General features: G+C 44.4%; 1 protein-coding gene across 6 annotated transcripts in view; it reads right to left on the reverse strand.

The window, feature by feature from the left end:
* The window catches only part of SSBP2 (single stranded DNA binding protein 2), an 875,377-nt gene that overhangs the window by 79,166 nt on the left and 773,599 nt on the right, over positions 1 to 22,612 (reverse strand). For all 6 annotated transcript variants that reach the window (XM_078675324.1, XM_078675321.1, XM_078675326.1 and 3 more), the window contains exon 12: positions 10,525 to 10,579. In XM_078675324.1, coding sequence (XP_078531450.1) covers positions 10,525 to 10,579 — 55 coding nt within the window. The remainder of the gene's footprint in view (positions 1 to 10,524; positions 10,580 to 22,612) is intronic.

Genomic DNA, 22,612 nt, shown 5'->3' on the forward strand with positions numbered 1-22,612 from the left:
TCAAGCATGAGAAATGTAAATTTGGTGTTCATTCTGTAAATTACTTAGGCCATGAACTCTGTGAGGACGGAATCAAACCAAAACCTTCACTTTTAGAAGCCATTGAGTCCGCTCCTCACCCTCAATCTAAAGATGATGCGAGATCTTTTTTAGGTTTAGTCGAGTTCTACGCCAGGTATGTGCCTGATTTTTCATGTAGAACGTATAATATCAGACAGTTAATTAAGAATAGAGTTGTTTTTGAGTGGACGAATGAATGTGAGAAGGAGTTTTGTGATGTAAAGAGTGCTATTTGCTCCGCAAGTGCACTTTCTTGTTTTGATCCTTCTTTACAAAACATCATCACTACTGATGCTAGCTCAAAAGGCTTGGGTGCAGTGTTTACTCAAAAAACGAATAAAGGAAAAGAAGTCATTATTGCACATGCTTCCAGGGCACTTACGCCTGCTGAAGAAAAGTATTCCACAATAGAAAGGGAAACTTTAGCATGCATTTGGGCCGTGGAACATTTCAGGGTGTTTGTCTGGGGTAAGGAATGTATTCTGAGGAGTGATCACAAACCTTTGGTACGGCTTCTTACTACAGAAGGCATGTTGAGAGCCTCAGCTCGCATTGCACGCATGTCCATGCGTTTACAAGACTTTATTTATAATATACAATATGTACCTGGTAAAGAAAATGTTTCTGCGGATTTCTTATCTAGGATGCCTTTACCCATTCAAGAAGATTTACATAATGAATGGGATGATTTCCAGATTGCCATGATTCATGATGAAGGTCCTATTTCGATTGATCAGACCCTGTGGAAGGAGAAATTTGAGGATGATGAGGTTTTAAAGAATGTGGCTAATTACATCACTAGTACTTGGCCTGAAAAAAAGTGTTTAGATTCAGAGTTGAAAAACTTCTGGGAAGTGAGAACAGAGCTTTCATGTTGTGAGAACATCATTAAAAGAGGAGAACGTATTATTCCACCAATAGGTGTGAGGAAAGTTATAGTTTTACATAGCCATGAAGGTCATAGTGGCATGGTCAGAACCAAACAACAAGTTAAGCATTTATTTTGGTGGCCAGGGATGGATATGTTTATTGAACGATTAGTTAGGAATTGTGTGGTATGTGCAAATTCTGATAAATCTCTAGTTACCCGTAAACCAAATATGGGTGCGCACACCATTCCTAACAATCCATGGGAAACTATTGCGATAGACATTATGGGTCCCATTGGTTGTGAATCTAAGTATGTCATTGCAGCTATTGACATTTTCTCTAAATGGCCTATTATCAAAATTGTTCAGAAAATAGATACTGATTCTGTGCTAAGTTTTCTAGATAAAGTTTTTATTGAAGAGGGACTACCAGTAAAAATTATTTCTGACAATGGTGTACAATTTAATTCGAAGAAAGCCAATGATTATTTTTCAAGACTTGGCATTACTCATTCCACTACTTCTTTATATAACCCTAGTGGGAATGGAGTAATAGAGAGATTCAATAGGGTTCTTAAGGGTGCCATACAGTTTACTAGTAATAATGACAAGAAATGGGAAGTTGAAATATTTAAGAAAGTCTGGATGTACAGAACAAACATGAATCCCATGACTGGGTATTCTCCCTTTGAAATCATGAGGGGAAGGGTTCCCAGAACTAAGGTGAATCCGTCGTGTTTGATCAATTCTACTTCTTCAAACGTGGATTTGAATAAAGTTAAAGAAAATCTTATTCGCACCCATTGCACTAATAAAAAAAAAGTACTTTGATGAGAAATTTGGTTCAAAAAAGGATCCGACAGTGAAAGTCGGTATGATGGTAAAGGTTAAAAAAACGTGGAAGGTCAAAAAAGGTGAAAGTTCGTTCATGGGCCCTTTTGAAGTTTTAGAGGTATTAAAAAACTCTGTGAGATTATCAAACAATAAAGTTTGGAATCTCAGTAGGATTGCTATTCTCAAGGCTGATAAGGATGTTTATTGTAAAGAACCTATTTCTGAACATTCTGATCTGTCATATTTGGATGAAGATTTAGGTGAGAGTGAAGCTTGTGATGATACAGCTGCTATACCCTGTTGTTCAAGTAGTTGTTACACCAATCAAAATACAACTGCAATACCCTACTGTTCAAGCAATAACATTACCAATCAAAATGTTGATATCCAACATAGTGTTTCTTTACCTAAAAGAACTACAAGAAAACCCAAATGGTTGTCAGATTTTGTTGCTTACATAACAGGCAAAGTTTAAATTTCAAATAATTTTTGTTGATTTTTTTTTTGTTTCATTTTATAAGGGAGGAAGGTGTGTTGTGTATGTATTCATACACGCGCATACACTCGTGCATTCACTCTTTGTGACTCGCGCATGCATTATCTTTCAAGTGTACATTCACTGTGCGCGACTCGCGCGTATGTTTCCTTTTGAGTTTATCTCGTGATATGTTATTACTTGAATATGCATGCCTCGCTACCCTGTACAGTTTGTTCTTGATGTATTCTATGCCTTAACTGTTTCTGTCAAGTCAGTTACCGCTGACTACTTGGAGCCTTCGGTTGTATGCAGGGAGTGCTTCTTAATTTACCAATAAACTTACTTTTATTATCAAGATCTCTGTGGATATTTACACAACAGGGGGGGGGGATCCCTGCTGCGTTGTCGCCGCCATTTTCCCGCATAGCGCAAGACCCAGTGAGATCCCCGGCCATGAGGTTGCAGCAGACAGTCGGCCACGGGTGGAGGAACAGCAGGAGGGCGTAGTGTCTGCACACCCGGCATTAAGTGGTAGACCCAAGGTGCTTAACACGTAGCAGGCACAGCGCATATAAGACCGCTGGCTTTGGGGCCACAACCTGGAGGACAAGACGGCATTGCAGCGTCACCACTTCTTCTGAACATTTAGCTGCCTTGGGCCACAGTGACACTTGTAAGCCTCTCAGCAGGGGCTTTCTGAGGAATTCCATGACTGTAGCTGGTCGACGGGCCAGTTGAACTGGGCTTGTGACTTGAGTGGACAGGGGCAGCGGCCGGAAGCAGCCGGAGGAGCTACGGAGGCATAGAGGTGAGAGGTAGAAGCCCCGGGGAGGTGGTGACGGAGTGGAGCCCCCTGAGACATTCCAGATTGGACTTGGGGCCACGTCTGCGGATCTCCTGATCATTGAGGCTGGTTGTCCACAAAAGACCCCTCAGCGGGTTGGGTTGAGCTCCATGCGGTTGGAGGCAAGCGCCAGTGGAATCTGGGGCTTCGTCCTAGGCCTGGTAGGACGCCCTATCTGACCACTCGTGAAGCGGCAGAGATTGCGGGCGAGCGCCGGGGGAGTACGACGGCAGTGCCCCCACATTGGCTCCTCACCGGGGTCCTCCTGACTATGACCTCAACTAGAACGAGGAAACAGAAGTCCCATAAAGATATTTTTGGGAGAGCGCAGTCCAATCCTGATCTGTCAACTGCTTCTTCACAGATGGCGTCCCCTCAGACTCAACCCGACGCCAAAGGCAATTTCATTACCAAAGCGTTCCTGGAATCGCTTTTCAATACCCTCAGGGCGGAAATACAGACTGTGAAGATGGACCTCACTGCTGAAATGCGAGATATCCGCAGGGATGTAGATAGATTGGGAGAGCGAGTTGCAACTCTGGAAATAAGAGCGACACCGTGACATCAGACGTGCACATGCTCCAACAAGAGATTCTTCGCCTGCAGGATCAGCATCTAGATACCCAAACACACCTGGATTTAGAAATCAGATCGCGTCGCCACAACATCAGAATCCGGGGGGTGAAAACTTCAGATGACATCAAAGATCTGTTCGCTTTCACAGAAGGCCTCTTTCGCCACATCCTGGCAGCGCCTGCTGACGTTCCCATTGTGCTGGACAGGGCACACAGAGTTGGTCCACCCCGGGCGCCCAATGCCCCGCCTGCCGATATCCTTGTTTGTTTGCAAGACTTAAAAACCAAGGAAGCTATTCTCACAAAGGAGAGGTCCCTCCACTGTATCTCCTATCAGGGTCACTCCCTGGTACTGTATCAGGACCTGGCTCTGATCACTCTGCAGCGACAGCGTCAATTTCGCCCCGTGACAGAAAACCTCAGGCGACAAAACATCACATATTCCTGGGGGCACCCGTTCCGCCTTATCATCCGCTTCAACGGTAAACTGCACCAGATGCGCTCTCTCATTGATACTTGCTGACTGCTGGGCCTGACAGTGCCCAGTGACGAGGATGAATGGCGGAGTGTTGTGTCAGAACCAGAGACTTCTCCCTCCGTGTGGCAGCGACCCAAACGACAGCGGCGATTCCGAAAACCAGACAAGAGGGACATCGTGCAAGGCCAGCAAGATGCACTCACCTCAGCTGCTGACGCACTGGCAGGCCCGCTAAATGAGGACTTGCCGCTTACTTGCCCTGAATGAAGGCTCCCTACACACGGGCGAGCGGCGGGGGGACTTGGATCTCCCCTTTTGGTCACACCACGAGCCCCGCTTCGACGACTTCCGAGCTCTTACAGGAAGGCGGACATTGTTGTCAGGACTTGATTTTTCTACGTAGACTGAGTTTTTTTTTTAATTTTTTTAAGTTTGGGTTCCCTCGTCCACCTCCCTTACCTGCTCCTCCCGATATGCCCCTTCTTGCGATCTACCGGTTAGGTCTCCTGCACCTTAATGCGTGTTACGCCCAGCTGCGCTCACAGCGACATTCGCCTATCACCCTCCTCTGATTTTACATGACTCCCTTTAGGTCCTCACCCTTAACATGCGAGGTTTAAATAACCCGATTAAGCGCACGACGGTCCTAAATTATCTGGCACAATCCAAAGCTGACATTTGCCTTCTTCAGGAAACTCATCTTTTATCTAAAGAACACAATAGGCTGCGGTCCAGGTTCTTCCCCACGCAGCCGTTTTCCTCTTGTACCTCGCAATCTTTAGGGGTTTCTATCTTGGTCTCCAGTTCCTTCCCCGCTAGGATCATACAGAAAGAGGCCGACATTAGGGGTCGCCTGCTAACATACCAGTTCCTGCTGGGAGGGGTGACGTTTGTATTTGGGTCTATTTAGGCGCCCAACGAAGGACAGGCCAAGTTTCTTCTCACTGCCCTCCGAGAAGCGGATGCAGCCTTGGACCGACACTTGTTACTGAGGGGCGACCTTAACATAGTCTTTAACAACGACTTAGATCGCTCATGCCAGAGGACAACACAGGTAGGAGTACTTCCACACACAGAGCAGGCACATCTCCGGGACCTAGGGCTCTCGGACCTTTGGCGACACTTTCACCCACGCACTCGCAGCTACATTTTTTATTCAGTGGCCCAAAAGACCTATGCCCACCTTGATTATTTTCTTATCACTACTTTGTTCCAAGCCAATGCAACAGATATGGAAATTTTAATGGCCTCACTTTCTGATCACTCACCGGTTGTGGCCACCTTCCAGTTGCCGCGCTCCTCCCGAACCTAGCGATTGCGCGACACACTGCTACATCTCCCCACAGTAGTCGAACAAATTCAGAAGGCTATCACTAACTATCTCACCCTCAATGCTAACACAGACACCTCCCAGGCGACTCAATGGACGGTTCTGAAAGCGGTTCTCAGGGGGGAATTCATTGCTATATCCTCTGCTTAGCACACAGAGAGGAGTCGTAAGAGAGTGGAACTAACTCAGAGGGTCTCGGAGCTTGAGCAGCTACACCAAAGAACCGGGGCTTCACTTGCTTGGCGGCAGCTCTGTGTAGAACGAAAGCAACTCGCGGCATTAGATCAGGACAGAGCGGAGTACGAGGCATTGAGACTTCGACACTCCTATTACACAGCAGGGGACAGATGTGGTCGCCTTCTTGCCAATAACGTACGTGAAGCCCGACAGTGCCAGGGAGAGCAAGTCATTCGCACGTCCGGAGGCAGCTCAGTTTCTGACGACGCAGCGATAGTCGAAGCGTTCAGGGATTTCTACGCAGACCTCTATATCGGGGACTCTCTTGATGCTCAACAAAGCGCTGAGTATATAGTACAGGCCCAATTGCCCGCCCTGAACTGATTCCAGGCCGATCATCTAGATAGACCTATACAAAAGGAGGAAGTTATCTCAGCGATCTCTCGCCTCAAACTAGGCAAGTCACCTGGCCCTGACGGCTATACGGCCGCCTTCTACAAGTCATTCTGCGGCCAATTGGCTCCCATCTTGACGAGCCTTTTTAACACCTTAGAACACACGGGGGCCATCAGGGAGTAGATGCTGGAGGCAGCGGTATTGGCTATACTGAAACCGGGGAAAGACAAGACGGAGTGCAGCGCATATAGGCCTATATCTCTGCTGAATGTAGATATTAAACTGTACACTAGCATCCTAGCAGCGTACCTGGCACCATATATGGCCCAACTGATCGAGCTCGACCAGGCAGGCTTTGTGTAGGGGTACCAGACATCCAATTACACTATCATGCCGCCCAACTTCGCTATATAGTGGAAAGGCAGCTGTTGGAGTCTGAGAAACATTGGCTGTTCCAAGACCAGGCAGTTGCAAGTCGACCACTGCAGGGTATCCCATTTCTCTGCAATCCTCACCGCCCTCCAAACCTGTATGCCTCATTTATCACGGGCACTCTCATGGACTCAAGGGATCGAACCAATGTGTCCTCACAGCTGACCACCTATCCATCGCCTCTCACGCCACTATTTGACAATCCGGACTTCCAGCCAGGCAAGGATGCGCGGGCCTTTCAGGTTTGGCACTCTTCCCCCTGTAGGTCCCTGGGTCACCTCTTTGATTTGGATGGTGTTCTCACCTTTCCGCAGCTCAAAGAACACTATGATATCCCGGAAACTGAACATTTGCCATATCTTCAGATCTGACACTGGGCACTACATCTACAAGTCAAATCACAGGCACAGCGTCTACTGACCCCCTACGAGAAATGGTTGGTGACACGCACCTCCGATAAAAAGATCATTTCTGACCTCTATAGAATGCTTTTAGCCAACACCACTTACACATACAATGCGGGTCGGGCCCGTTGGGAAAGAGATTTGGGCAGAACACTGAGCCACAAGGAATGGGGAAATATATACCACAGGGCAAGACACTCCGTCTACCACATGGGCCTCACGGAAACCCTGACCAAGATTATCACGTATTGGTGTTACACACCAGAACGCTTACATCGCTTTGACCCCCGACGGAGTGACCTATGTTGGAGAGGGTGTGGGGAGGTGGGTACGTAATGGCGCTGCACTTGCATACAATCATACTGGACCCAAGTGATTGATGAAATTGATTTACACTTTGAGACACAGCTCCCAAGATTCCCCTCCTATATTCTCTTAGGTCTCTCTAACCCATTGACATACCCGCTCAAATCCAGGTGGGGTCGACAGATCGCGATTACTCTGGGATCGGCAGTAGAGAATATCCTAGTACATTGGCGCTCCACCCAACTCCCCACGCACACTGGCTGGCTCCAGAGGCTCTGGCTGGTGCTGGGCATGGAGAAACTCACGCTTACATTGGCCGGTAAGGGGTCAGAGTTTCCTAATCTGTGGCGGCCCTTCCTGACGCTGCTGGTGTCTGAATTCAGGGAATTAACATGTCCTCGATACTTGCGCCTGCTTCGCCTCCCCGTCAACAAAAGTAGCACCTCCAAGACACCTCCCAAGAAGGGCCGTTGAATACCAGACTGATTTCTTTCTTAGCAATCCTTTCCTTCTTCCCTCCCTTCCTGGTTTCTTTAGTTCAAGGTGGACGAGAGATGGGTGGGAAGGGTAGGGGTAGGGTCTTGGGGTGGGTTAGAAGGGGGAAAGGGGTTTTCGTTTCCTGTTTGTCCCCGTCCCTTTTTGTTCAGAGGACCCGCTCCATGCTTATTACCTATGGTAACGACGCAATGCGGCATTGTTGTCTCTTTGCATATCATTGAGGGGCTGAGGGGCTCTGTTTCTTATTTGTGCTGAAACTAATAAAAAGATTTAAACCATAAAGGTGACAGGAGTGTAATCAGGTACACAAAACTCGCCCTGGAGGCTGACGCAAAGTGTAATGCAAAGAAGGCCTTTCTCCTGCCCAACAGTTGCACGTCGTTAACCAGATTGGGGAATCCAAACAAGAGACACTGCATTAGGGAGGAGCAATAAACTATCAAACAGGAACAAGGCAAAGTGCAAAAGAAATCGTATGGTCCTCCTTACTGCACCCAAGTCCAGTGCACGTCAACAATTCACTGCTGCGTAGTTCTTATGCACCAGAGGCCCCCAACGTGTAGTTCATGAACCACATGTTGCTCAGGGCACCCAAATAGGTTGCTCGGCAACTTACCTAATTACAATGGTACGTTTTGTCCTTGTTACACTGAGCAAAAAAAATGTTTAAGGACTGGGAAGCTTTGCTGACTGGTATTCCGCTGCATCACCACTCCCCTGATGTTTTTTCTTGCAAGACATCGTCTGGCAGAAGCACACATTTTCCAAGCTCCCAGTACTCATGGCCATATACGCCAACACGTTCCTTTGTGCTTTGCATGTTGCTCACTACTGGGATTGATCTACGAATGTTTTATCATTGATCACAAAAGGTTGGTGGCTCCGGTCATACATCATACACCTCCATGTGGGTTTCCCCTCCCCCGCCTTCCATAACTCAGACTCTGCCTTTCCTCTTGGTTTTAAACTTGATGAGAAAGGAAGGGCCAGACAAATGATTCATCTACAAACTTGAAAAGCCGCATAAGAGTTGAAGGCTGATCTTCAGGCATAGGAGTGCGGACGTGGAAATGTGGCAGCAACCCACCAAGTCTATACTCAACAGGAAATCAGCGGATAGAGATTACAGCCTCAATAATCACACATCATCAAGCATTCCATTAGATTGGGAGAGCCATTAAGAAGAGCTGCATTGCAACAAGACAACTCCTACACTTCTCATATAGGCATAAGGAAGAACCCGTCCACTGACAGGTGAAAGAAAAAGGCACGATGCAAATCAGTCCTGGCTACATTTACTCAAAGTCTAGCTGCCATAATCTGGAAGGAACAAACACCTCTGGGACATACATTTCTACTTCAATCATCATCCTGAAAAGCCTTGCAGTTATTGCCCACCCTCTCTCCGCACACAGAGCATATAGCCCTGAGAAGCACATAAGCCAGAAGAGCAACGCTGTGGGTGACATTACATTAGTGTTTGCTATAAGAATGAATGTCCCACGTAAGTGTAGAGGTGTTAATATACGAGTAATTGTGTTTTAGAAGTACGCACAACTCAGCCATTAGCATGAGTGTCCAAAGAAGGTGCAGGGGCTCCACACGACATCCAAAAAGGAAAATAGGAGATCCAACAATATACCATACAGAAGCGGTCTGCAAAAGACAAACCAGGCCACCAGGTTAAACCAGACAGCAACCAGGGTGAACCGAAGCAAAAGCAAATGCAATAGACATTTTCGCTACTAACAGCATTAGATTATACTTAACCACATCTTAAATAGTGAAGAAAAGTGTTAGAAATAACTCCTTTACATCCAAGGAATGTTTGTACAAGACCAGTGCACATGTTGATAAATGGGTCTAACCACAAGAGTGTTCAGGGGAGAATGGGATAAGAATGGAAACTATCTCTGTGCAGGACAATGAGGACATAAACCCGGATTATAATGACACCAGTGTCAAATAGCTATTTCTACCTGCCCCCGTCTCCACACACACACAGCTGAGAATTTACATGAGCACATACTAAGGTAGTACAGCTGGGCCATTTGTTCTGGAATTTAAAAAAATGTAACAAAAAAAACACTACCACTTTAAACTCACTACTTGCAAAGAATAAGCTGAGATTACATGTGAAATTGTTTCCATTTATCACCCATTTTACCATCACACATCAATTTAGCAAAATCAGTGTAAAGACACTGCACAACACCTATCCTTTGCAGCTAAATTCACAGGGCAAGGTCATCTTTTCGGGTGAGTAGGTCCTCAGGTTGCTGAAATGGGTCGCTTGCATAGGTGCCAAACTTCCTCACAGCGCAGTGTCTCTCCCTCTGCCTTTCCCCTTTTCCACACCGCCTCTGCCACTCCGCCTTCGATGGCGACTGATCAGCCTCCACTGTAGGGTCAGGACTTTTAGCGAGCAAAGCGCATCCCCACCCTATGTCGCCTCCTATGTTTGAATATGCACAGGGCGAAAGCTTCCTACGCATTGTCAGTAAGTATGGTGACCCAAACTTTATTGCCTCAGGTGAATCGGTGTGAGGTCAATGAAACACTATTACCAACTTCAGAGTATCTATCTAATTAGGTGGATGCCATTTGAAGTTTATTTGGCACATCCCAGACAAAAAACTCTGGGATAGACGACCAGCACTAACTCAGTAAAATCTAAGCCAGTGATACAAAACAATTCTACTGAGGAATTCTATAGTAAAAGTTCCACATTACAAGCATTTAACACACTTTCCCTTTTAATGCATTTATATTCATCCAAGAACCTCCGACTACCAACGAATGTCTCTGTGTTCCTCCGTCTAATACTTTTAAAGAACCCATACCTGCTGGACTTGGCATGATGGGCGTTCCTGGCTGCCCTCCGCCTCCTGGAGGACCCTGAAAGAAATATTAAATTACATAGGCAGCGAGCCGCAAACAAGTTATCAAAAGGATGCATGAGCAAATGAGCATAGAACACTGCAGGGATTTTCAAATCTATGTTGCACCATGCTATTCAACGATGCTCTAGTTCAAAACATCAAGGATTCCAGAAAAAAATACGTTACCCTTATAATGTGAGCACTGCAACCTTTTGGAACTAAAAACTCCACAGTTAAATGTAAACATTGGAGGCAATACATAGTGTCTCAAAATTTGTATTAATAGCAAAGTCACTCTTGAGGTAGCTTCCACCATATTTTCAGGAGGGGATGGTCTTACTGGATAAAGGACATCTATGGGTGAAATTTTGGAGGAAAAAAGGTGGTATTCTTAAAATATTTTTTTTTTAAAACATGAGCTCGGTCTGGGCGGGGCATAAAAGTGGAAAGGAGACAAAACATCAGTGAAGCATTAGAGCAACCCTAGTAAAGGACCAGGATGAATGACTCAGTCATTGGGATCAAGACTAATATCAGGGTAGTAGCCCCGAATCAGCAAGGAATAAAACTGGCATTAAAAGTATGATATCCTACACGAATCTCCCAAAACTTAGCCAAACAAGACCCTGAATTAAGGTGGGAGAGGGGAGGTAACCTCAGAAATAAGCCAGAGAAAGGCCCCCAAACTGGGTGTAGGTGAGCCCTGAAACTCCATAGGACTTCTCCAAAACTTAAGACGGACCCACTGAACTAAGGAAAGAGGCTGATTACTTCACAAAAGAAGGTGGAGACCCCCAAAGTAAACTAAGATGAGGGGGTGGAGAAAAGAGACTGGAACTATGCAAGGGAGGAAATCTCAAACCATGTCAGGGGGTGAATCTCCAATGATGCTAGGAGGTGAATCTCCAGCTATACCAGGTGATGAATCTCCTAAAAATGCCCGGAGGAGACTCTCAGTTAGAAATAAGCAGGAGCAGAAGAGAGAGGGGAGATACTAAAGACAGCATCCTCAGAAGGAGAGAAAGGACAGATTTAAGTAGGTGGGGCCCTAGACCCAATCTAAGATACAAGGAAATTAAGGAGAATTATCCTTCTGTCCATTCATGATAATCATTGGAGGGAGGTAAGAGGCAACTAAGGATAGTGCCATTATTTAATACACAATAGTCTTTTCACCATCTAATAGTAAACCTAGCTGAGATTAATGCTTTTCAGGGAGATCTCCCCAAAACTCAATGCTAATAATACAAGGACAACGTCACATGCATATATTGTGGGAATACATAATGGTTGTTTACTACTTGATGAAGATGCACTTTTGAAGGCAGTACGCAATAATTTAGAATAACATTCATTGCTGAAGACTTTTGAAATACTTTTGTAGGAGTTGGTGAGTATTTAATAATAATTAAGAGAATAATTAATGGATTAGTTGAAGGTATCTTTCCTTTATGGGCTGCATTCATGTCTTTCACAGAAGTCTATTAAAAGCTATGTGTTTTAAGAAATTCATAGATCAAACTGTTCATTCATAGACTAACGCAAACATGCATTTTAAAAATGCTTTCCAAGGATAGGAAAATCCTGAAACCTTCTACAAGTATTGTTAAAATCCAATCTATTGTGGGCAAATTAAGTAGGGTGGAAGTGTCAATAGTTTTCCATACAACCTAAACCTTTTGTGGCAATAAAATAGAGCAACGATATGTTTAATAATCACCAAATTCAAATGTTTTAATAGATTGCTTGGGGAAATTCTGTAATTCCTCCCCAACACCTGTCTCAAACTAATAATCCGATGGAAAATGTGAAACAAAAGGCATTCAAAACAGTTCACTTTGTGTGCACACAACAGAGAGGCACGTATTATTGTAGTACGGTATGCGAATGCACGTGGAGTAACATGCCCCCTTTTCAACTTAAATTGGATCAAAGATAGCATGGAGGGAGAAAGTTGGCAGCTGCTACATTCCGGCTTGTTCAAGTTGAAAAACCAGACATTTCAAAGCAAAAACAAAAGGTTACTCAAATGTATGTATGAGGCATTCCTTAACCAAAATACATGTTAGCGAGTAATTTCTCATTAAAAAAAGACATCTCTACAAGTATGTTTTAAAAAAAGAAATACTCAACAGTGCCTAGCCCACATCTCTTGAAGGTGGTCTGGCAAAATGACTTAGACTTGGTGCTTTGATTTTTCAGATGTTCTTTTATAATGCAAACGCTACCATCTATCACTTAAAATGTTCCTGCTGGAGATTAGAGATGCCAAAAAAGACTGTTTCCTAAATAGAGTTTAGATTAATATTACCATATATATTCCCACATTTTTATGAAAAAGTTTCATTTGCATTTTATATGTGGAATTACAAATATGTATCAAAGCCATAGGCACTATTTCTGCCACCAGGAGTTAGCAAAAACCCTAGAGTTCACTGAAGTCTAGCAAGAGGTATACTAAAAACAGGGGAACTGATCCGTTTTAAAGGACTTCCTCTTGTTCTCTATTGGAGGAGTGATTTGAGACACTGGTAGGTGTCCCTTAAGGACTGCACTGCCTCTCTACCATATAAGGCCAGGAAGGATTGTAGTGTATATATATGCGTGCCTGTTTGTGACAAAGAGGAGCTTACTTACCTTTGGTAACATGTTTTCTAGTGGAAACCACATATTCCTCTTCTCAGAATGTCTCCTAGCCGCTAGAATTGATCTGCAGAAATTTATAATTGCAGCATTCAATGCACTGACAAGTGGCATATTGCGGATGCACGGTGACTCCTAACAGCCCCAGAAGTGTGATCGAGCAGAACAGCATCTAAGCTCCACCCCAGTGTGTGAATGTCAGTTTCTTGTCTTTTTGCTATCTGCATAGACGCAGAGCATGACAATTGAAACAATGTGCGGAGTACTAACTTGGGGCATTTGTAGATGTTAAAAAGAGGCCACTACATAGGACACAAAAGCAGGAGGGCAGCCAGAAATCTATCAACTAGAAAGAGTGATTAAAAAGGTAAGTAACCTTCTAATGGATACTTCTAACCACAGATCCCCCCCCTCTTTGAGTTGTCCACTCCACAACCCCTCCACCTTTGGGTGGTGTGCATTGGTATCTGTTTTAAGTCTTGCAAATCCAAGCAAGTGAAGTGACCTTTGCAAGGAACCTGGCTGTCAAGGCAATAGTGCTTCGTAAATGCATGCACCAAAGCATATGTAGCAGCCTGAAGGGTATAAAGGACAGATACCCCACCCCCGCACAAATGTAGTTGTAGAGGCCTTGGCCCTAGTGGAATGAGCTCTCAGACCTTATGGGAGCTGCGTCACTACCAGTGCATAGCAGATCTTAATGCAGAGCATTATCAGCCTCAACAGTGACTTCTTCTGTACAGCTTTCCCTTTCTTCAGTCCGGAGTAACCCCCACAAATTCGACAGTCCATTCAATAATCCTTGGAACGATCCATATAAAAGCTTAAAGCCCTTGAAGGGCCAGGCAATGGAGCTGCTCCTCTTTCAATTACAAATCTTTTTTATTAAGGGTTAAAGGCATACAAAATCAATACAAAATAAACGAGAAAGAGACAGAAAACAATACACGATTGGATACAGAGGGTGTATTCAGATGATAATCTGTCCGGTTCACATCATGTGGGCATACAATATACACAATAGATACATGTCAGATAATTTTTCCCTACATGGTTCCATACCCCTAATACACCAATGTGGTATAAGATGAGGAAAGAAGAGGATGAGAAAGGAGGAAAAAAAAGAAAAGAAAAAGAATATAGAGTACAGAACGCAGCAGCGTAACAGAATATCATAGACTTGTCTATAACAGCATCTAATTGTCCAACTCATGCAATCCATTGCTATACAATTAGTAGATCAAAATAGGATGGATAGTATCCCATACTGGCCTAAGGCGGGTCGCGCATGTCTCCCTTGAGTCAAGTGAGCTCCAGAGTTTGGTATGAGGTTTCCGCCATGGTGACGAGTATAGGGCATCATTGTCAGCACCCCTCAGGGAGTTTAGCCATTCCTGCCACATTTTGAACGATACCTCGGAGGCACTTTTACATTTATTTAAAACTACCTTGCATGCAAGTGTGAGCATGAGATCTAAAAGGAGTCTATCGTGTTCAGATGGCAACCTCGGGTCAATTGCTCCAAGTAGGACATATGCAAATTCTTTGGGCGGTCTAAATTGAAATATTCGTTGGATATAATTAAAGATTCTATCCCAAAACTGCTGGAGCTTCGGGCAATAGAAAAACATGTGGGCCAGGTTGCCATCATGAGAGTTGCAGTTCCAGCATAGAGGGTTGTCACGGAGCTTAAGTCTAAAAAGCTTTTCGGGTGTCCAAAATGTCTTATTGATCAGCATAAATTTTGTTTGGGAGAGTAACAGGGATATTTTGCTGGAGAAGGGAGTGAGGTGAAGCCTATCCCAATCAAACTGTATAGTAGAAGAGTTGGTTTCGTTCTCCCAATCTAGTTCACACTTCCTATGGGTTTTCTGAGGCATGGGGGAGAGAATTTTGTAGATTTTTGATACCATGTGACCTAAGGACGAGAGTTGACGTAGTTTGCTGCATAGTGTGGGTTCTTGTGGGAAGATGGCTCTGGCAGAGACAAGGGCTTTGAGACGCAGAAATTTATAGAAGTCAAGTGGTTGGAGGCCAAATCGTGTCTGTAGGGCGACAAAGGCTAGGGGAGAAGGCCCGTCATATACATCTTCCAACAAGTTCAGCCCCTTCTTAGACCAATCTTCCCAGTAGAGGTATTTCCCTTCTTCTTTAAAGGCCGGATTGAACCAGAACGAGGTTAGGTTGGCCTTAGAAAATTTGGTTTTGACTTTGCAATGTCTCTCTAGGTTAAGGAGTGCTCGTTTAGTGTTAAGGAAGACATATTTGGAATGGGAAAAGCCGTGGCGTCCATGGACATAATTGCAGAGAGTGGAAAATTCTTAAGAATAGCCTTTTCAACTTGGGTCCAGATCGGGGTGTAATCTTGTAGTGATAGGAACCAGTTCGCCCCTTGCTTGCACAAGTAGGCTGTCTGATAGCATCTGAAATTTGGAAGTCCAATCCCCCCTTGTCTTTTGGGAGCTGGAGTTTCCGTAGAGAGATTCTCGGTTTCTTCCCCTGCCACAGAAAGGTGCTAAAAAGCTTGTACGTCTTGTTGAGGAACTCGTCAGAGAGTAGCATAGGTAGCATACTTATCAAGTAATTGATGAGGGGCGTAATCATCATTTTTAGAGTTTCCACTCTCCCCCACTAAAACAGGAATTTTGGAGACCAACCATCCAGGAGGGAGGAGATTTTTTATTTAGCTTCAAAGTGCTAATTAAATCCTTTTCGAAATTCAATTCCTAGATACTTGAAGCTCTTCGGTTGCCAGCATAATTCCGAGTCCCCTAACACAGTCTTATCTCCTATGTTATTAAGTAATTTTACCTCTGTCTTGTCCTTGTTAAGTTTGTAGCCTGAGACCTCAGCAAATTCCGCAATGGAGGACATCAGTGCCGGGATAGCTAGGTCAGCATTTTCCGAGACTACCAAGACTTCATCAGCATAAGCCGAAATCTTCACCGTGAGGTCACCAAAACAGATACCCTTAATTAGCTCATTATTTCGAAGTGAGTAGAGAAATGGTTCAATTGCCAGTAGAAAAAGGGAAGAAGAAAGGGGGCAACCGTGTCTCGTCCCTTGTTTCAATTCGAACGGGTCCGACAGGCATCCTCCTGCTCTCACCCTCGCCGACGGGTTAGAGTATAATGCCATTACCATACGAATATAGTTGGTCCCCAGGTTGAATTTCTGCAAAGTGGCTTCTAGGTAGGCCCAGTCGACCTTGTCAAAGGCCTTTTCGGCGTCTAATGTTACTGCCACTGTGGGGGATGAAGTGAGTTTTGCTTTTACTATTATGTGAGCTAATGTTCTAGTGTTGTCACTGGATAATCTGTTTTTGAGGAACCCCACTTGGGATGGATGTATAAGCTGCGGCAGAACCTTCTGGATTCTTTTGGCCAGAATCATGGCGTAGATCTTACAATCAAGGTTGATTAAAGATATCGGCCTGTAATTCTTCGGGGACGTCGGGTCTTTCCCTTCTTTAGGGAGAACCGCAATAATTGCTTCAGCTGTCGTGCCTTGCACTCGACCACAGGAGTTAAAGTGCTCATACAAGTCCTTGAGAGGCTCTGTCAATGTAGGGGAGAAGTTCTTGTAGAACGAGGCACTGAAACAGTCAGGGCCCGGCGCTTTTCCGGTTTTAAGAGATTTAATGGCTTGGGTGATGTCTTCAGAGGATATGGGCTTATTGAGCTCGACCTGGTCTTCCATAGAGAGAGAAGGAAGCTTACAGTTGTCTAAATATGTCTGCACTTTAGAGCCATTGATCTCTAGATTTTTGCTATATAGTTCACTATAGAAGTCCTTAAATATGTCCGCTATTTTGGTAGGGTCCGAGTGAGGGGTACCTAGTTTGTCAACTATGTTTTTGATGACCGTCTTCTGTATTTTGAATTTCAAGTAAGAGGCAAGGCTCTTACCCGCTTTATTCGCGTGACAGAGCTTGAAGTTCTTGTGGTGTTGGAGCCACACCCCCGCCCTTTCCCTGATTATTTTATTATAGTCGTATTTTTTGTTCATCAGCTCATTTAGTGTCATGGGGTCCTTAAGAGCTATGTGCTTTGTCTCCAGCCCTGAGATTTCTTTTTCCAATTGCTCCAAAGTGATATTGGCATCCTTATTCATGGCCGTACGAATTTTGATTAATACTCCCATCTTGTCAGATCTGTTGTGTCACCCTTTGTGTTGTGGGAAAGATATTCACTAATTGCTGATTCTATGGTCAGTCTATGTGCTTCCTTTTTCAAAACTGTCATTGAATCTCCATAGGGAGGGTCTCTTGACCACGTTGTTCAGTGCCAGAGCCATCGTGATGCATGAGTGATCGGAGATAACCCGTGCCTCAATGCAAGTTTCTACAATATCGGCAATGGAGTGGCCAGAGGTGAGTAAATAGTCTATGCGTGAGTAAGAATCGTGGGGTGGGGAGTAAAAGGTATAATCTCTCCCAGACGGGTTTAACAGCCTCCATGAGTCAGTTAAGTTTAAGCGGAAGCAAAGATTGAGTAGTGCTTTGTGTGAATTGTTTGGTCGGAAGGAGCAACGGGAGTCCCTATCTAACAGTGGGTCCATGGGGAGATTGAGGTCACCCCCCAGGATATGTGTTGCAGTGTCTGGTATTGTTTCGATATGGGTACAGAGTTCCTTCCAAAACCCAGGATCATCTTTATTAGGGGCATAGACGTTAGTCACGTAAAACTCTATATTGTCCTTGGACAATTTCGTGGAGACCCACCTGCCTTTTGTATCGGCTGTGCACTGAAGGACATCCATATTGGCTTTCTTCACAATTAAATTAAGAACCCCCTTCTTTTTTCCTAAAGCATCCAACCCAATTGCCTCGCTGTACCATTTGTTTTTCATAGCATTGAATTGGGGCGAGTCGATTTTAGTTTCCTGTAGTAGTACAATGTCACCCTTTCGTTTATGTAGATAATCTAAAAGTTTCCTTTTTTTGATTGGGTGATTTATACCCTTCACATTGAGCGACACTATCTTTAAGGCTTGTTTATTCAGGGTCATTGGAAGTGAGGGGATAGTGTGTTACTTTTTTGACAAAACAGAGTGTAAGGACCAACATGTGTAATTTGTAGGCAGGACTTGTATACCCTAGAATGGACAGGCTACTAAGAATGAGAGCATACTGGACATTGTCATGAACTCTGAGTTGTAAAAAAGTTCTGCTTAGGTACTTGGATAGACGACGTGTTAGAAGCAGAAACACAGAGAAAATAATAAATAGCAGTGAAAACAAGAACCCCCCTCAAATCCACCCACATCCCACACCCACCCGCCCCACCCCAAAAGTACACTGAGGACATGACGACCAAGGAGGAGCCGCCATACCAGGTTCCCTCCCCCGTGGCGTAAGTGGTGTCATTGTTTGCTTCCAAACTGAAGTGAAGCATGGTATACGAACAACATGAAAACCTCAAGAACATGGATTGGAATCATCATTCCAAGTAATTGTACAAAACTAGCGAATTTGTCACACTTTTGCCACCTAGAAAGAACATAATAAAGCAATCGTTTTAACAGTACATCTGTACTACACATCCACCTACCACTGTCGTATGAAGGTGTGAAAAAATAACTAGTGTGCATTCATAATTGACTCCGGTGTAGTATGAGTTGTAGGACTTGTTTTAGCTTAACTAAAGGAGCCTTAATGCTGACTTAGTATAACAATGGCCATTTTTAGAACAATATGGCCAACATGAGAGAATTTAGTTACGTGAGCATTAACTTTTAACATTACAACATGCGCGACAAGTGCACCAGGTACGTCGAAGCCGGGTGAAAGACTCAAGAGTAACATCCCCTGCCGTGGGATCAATTGGATAAGTATTGATCAGCCGTGTTGGGTATCCGCACAGAGACCTGACCACCCCCTTGATGAATAGACCCGGCAGACATGTGGAATTCAGCTGGATACAGAGCAGGTATAGATCAGCAACCAAGTCCCTCATGTACATAACGTGTAGGTTGCAACATAGCTTCTTTGATCACTTAAGCAGAACATTAATAAGGAAAGTAACATCCTACCACACCGCTGACCACATCTGTAACCTCAGGCGATGCGAATGATCAGGTAATAGTTCAGCGACCAAGTCCTTAATGAACCTACAAAGTAATTAACATCACAACCTGAGGCGATGATAAAGATCAAGTCAGTAAGGTATTTGCTGTCATCAGAAGTAGTCGGCTTAGCTGTGTCCATAGCTGCTTCGTCGGGACCGTCCAGGAATTTCTTCAGATGCAAAGGATCAGTAAATATCTGCGGCACCCCTTTGGTTGTCACCCGGAATCGTGCAGGACCCACAAATCCATATTGGTAGCTGAGCGACTGAAGATGCGGGCGTAGGGCTAGGAAATATTTCCTCAGGGCGACAGTTTCTTTGCAATAGTCCTAGATATGTATACCTTGTTGGTCTTCCATAGTATGTGGTTGTGCTTGCGCATGAACGCTAACATTTGCTCCACGTGCCGATACCTAAGAGGTTTGCATACTATCGGTCTCGGCCCCCTCTGACCAGGTAAGATACGAGCCGGGACTCTGTGGGCTCTGTCTAATTCCAATGGAGTAGTAAAGGAAAGGTTGGTGGCCTGCGGGAACCAGGATTCCAGGAAGGGTATACACGATCCATCTTTTTCCTCCGCCCCCTCTGGAATACCCAAAATTCGTAAATTTCCTCTGCGATTTCTGTCTTCCAACTCAGAGATGCGTCCTGACATGGACGCTGTAGAGATTGAGAGTTCCTTACGGGACTTAGTTACCTTCACCTCCGAATCTTCGAGCTGGCTGATTCTACATTCAGTTTCCGAGAGCCTGGCATTAGTATCTTTAATGTCCTGTCGTACAGCCGTGATTTCTTCCCTCGTGGATTTTGTAATTTCATGGACTTTGGCGAGTTTGAGGAGAATCGTGTCCAGCGTCGCATTAATATCCCTAGAGCCCTTGGTCGGTGAGACTGGATTCGGTGGTTCAGCTTTCAGTCTTTTCAGATTCTTGGACTCCTTTTCTCCCATGCTGGAACTTGAATGGATTGCTGGATCCGCTATTTAAAGACCTGAACTGGTTGTGTGATCTGTGGATAGTTATAGTCCTGGAGGAGTTAAGGTATTCGGGAGATCTGAGCCAGGTTACGACTTAGTGGGCCAAGAGTGACCTTGATGGATGCAGCATGGGAAAGGCAGCTCACCCAGATGTCAGAGTAACCAAAGATCTAGATATATAGAATCAGTACCACAGGTAGAAAGATCTAGGTATTTTCAAGCACTTCCATGCAATTCCTCGCATTATTCAAGCAATTTCAAGCTCGTCCCATTATTTACAATGGGGACGTCACAAGGGTCGGCCATTTTAGGGTCAGGCAAGAACAGATGAAGCTATCCTCGTCGACAATATCAGTAAAGAACCAATTGCCATGCACAGACTGAGTAACAGCGCAGCACATTGCCAGAACATTCCCTGGTGAGATGATGGTACGGTTTCACTCTTAATTAATTAATTACTCGCGTGGTAAGCAAACAAGCAGGCATCACATTGCAGAAGGTAAGTGCAGGGCCTTCTCAATCACAGTTTTGGTAGGGGCAGAGATCCGTTTGACGCGATCTGTCCTGCAATTACCAGGGCACCCGGGTTGATGAGCATGGGCTCGGGCCGGTAAGGAGACGGATGGCCACCATTTTCAGGCGTTACGCGCCGTACCTTGATTTTAAGAGATGTCACATGGCGTAGCGTTTAGACTTCATGCACGTACTTCATTTTGCATAAACTGCAGTCGCTGGTTGAGACGGCCTTTAGATACGATGGGTAGATCCCGTGATGAGTTGCGGAGCAGCCTCTTGCATCAGGCCTGTCGAAGAGCAGAGTAGGGGCCGCCGGTATAGCCATGCGGCCGGGAGCAAGAACAGATGCTCTCGTACCGGAAGTCGGGCAGGTTCTCCAGGGGTCCAAACAGCACCGCTAGCTTCGTTGTTGGTTCCGACGCCTCACTTCACCATCTGTGCGCGTAATGGCTGGAGCGCACAGTTTGCCGAGGAGATTCCAGCGCCACGCGAGGAGAAGAGGGTTCAGGCAGCCATCTTCTCCGGCGTCCAAGCCACTCCCCCGCCTCTCCTCCTCTTTCGAAGGGTGAAGGGGAAGCAAGGAACAGTGGTAGAGTGCTGCAATACATGCTTCTATATGCATAGAAATCTGTAGAGTAAACTCTGTATTCTCGACACCCCTGGTGAACGGCTGCTCTATATAAAAACCCTTAAATAAATAAAATCAGCCTCTCTCTTTAGGCTGGTCACCATCTTATTACATAGGCCTTCTTGCCGAAGACATGGGTTTGAAAAAAACAGGCTAGCTTAACTCTGGCTTTCCTTGGCTGAAAAAAAACAGAGCTCTTAAAAAGCAGAAACCGCATTAGATTTGGGTTAAAGTAAACGAATTTAATTTAATTAGGACTCACAGTTTAAAATGCAACATTAATTTCACTGCCATTATCCTTCAACTCTTTGCAGGTCATGTTGGGGCACATGAGTTTTTAGCAAGGATGTGGTCTGGTGGCAAGTTAGAAGAGTCCCTGCCAAATACCAAACCATCGAATATTGTAAGTTTAAACGAGTTAACAAATAATTGGGAAGTCAGAGCTTAGCTATTCTTTCCTTAAACAAAAATATAGTCGAATAAGACAGCAGAAATGTGCCGGCTAGGTAGAGTAATACAAAATATTGTTATTAAACAAAAAATGTTTTTTACTAACCATACAGAAGAAATAATATTTAGCAAGTTCCATCATCATGTGGTACCCCAGAGAAAAGAAGACTAAACTATGAACTTCGGACACAAGCTCAGAAGTGCAACATCTTGTGCATATCAAGTCTGTACATGTAATATTTGCACAAATGGAATCCATCCTGAAAGGCTGACACTTTTCAAAGAAACAAAAAAGGATGTCCCCTTTTTCTATTATTTGTATTAGCTATTAAACATCCAACAATAACTATTAGTAGTGAGAAAACAACAAAAAAGGCGTGGTTATCGGTAATGCAGGGATAAAGGTATTACTTTACTGTCATATGCTACTCACTCCGCCAGAATTTTATAATCAATTTTATTTATTATGTTTTTGGCTCTCCGAGGAGGGCCACATAAAGTGTACAGAATTAAACACACAACAATTACATTACACAAAAGAACAAAGAGAGTTAAATCCTTTAAACATCCTCAAGTAGATACGAAGCTGACATAGAGAACAAAATTACAAAAGTCGGATAGTCAAGACACATCTCCAGAGACATATTAATAAATAGCTAAGAACCCTTTAAAAAAATTAAAAATGTGAAAGCAGAACATTTCATTAGGAGGGCAATAGAGTGCAGACAAAAAGTCATTCAAAGTAACAATGCCAAGATACAGGCAGAT

This window comes from Lissotriton helveticus, chromosome 2_1 (genome assembly GCF_964261635.1).
Source record: "Lissotriton helveticus chromosome 2_1, aLisHel1.1, whole genome shotgun sequence".
In the NCBI taxonomy this organism is placed as follows: Eukaryota; Metazoa; Chordata; class Amphibia; order Caudata; family Salamandridae; genus Lissotriton; species Lissotriton helveticus.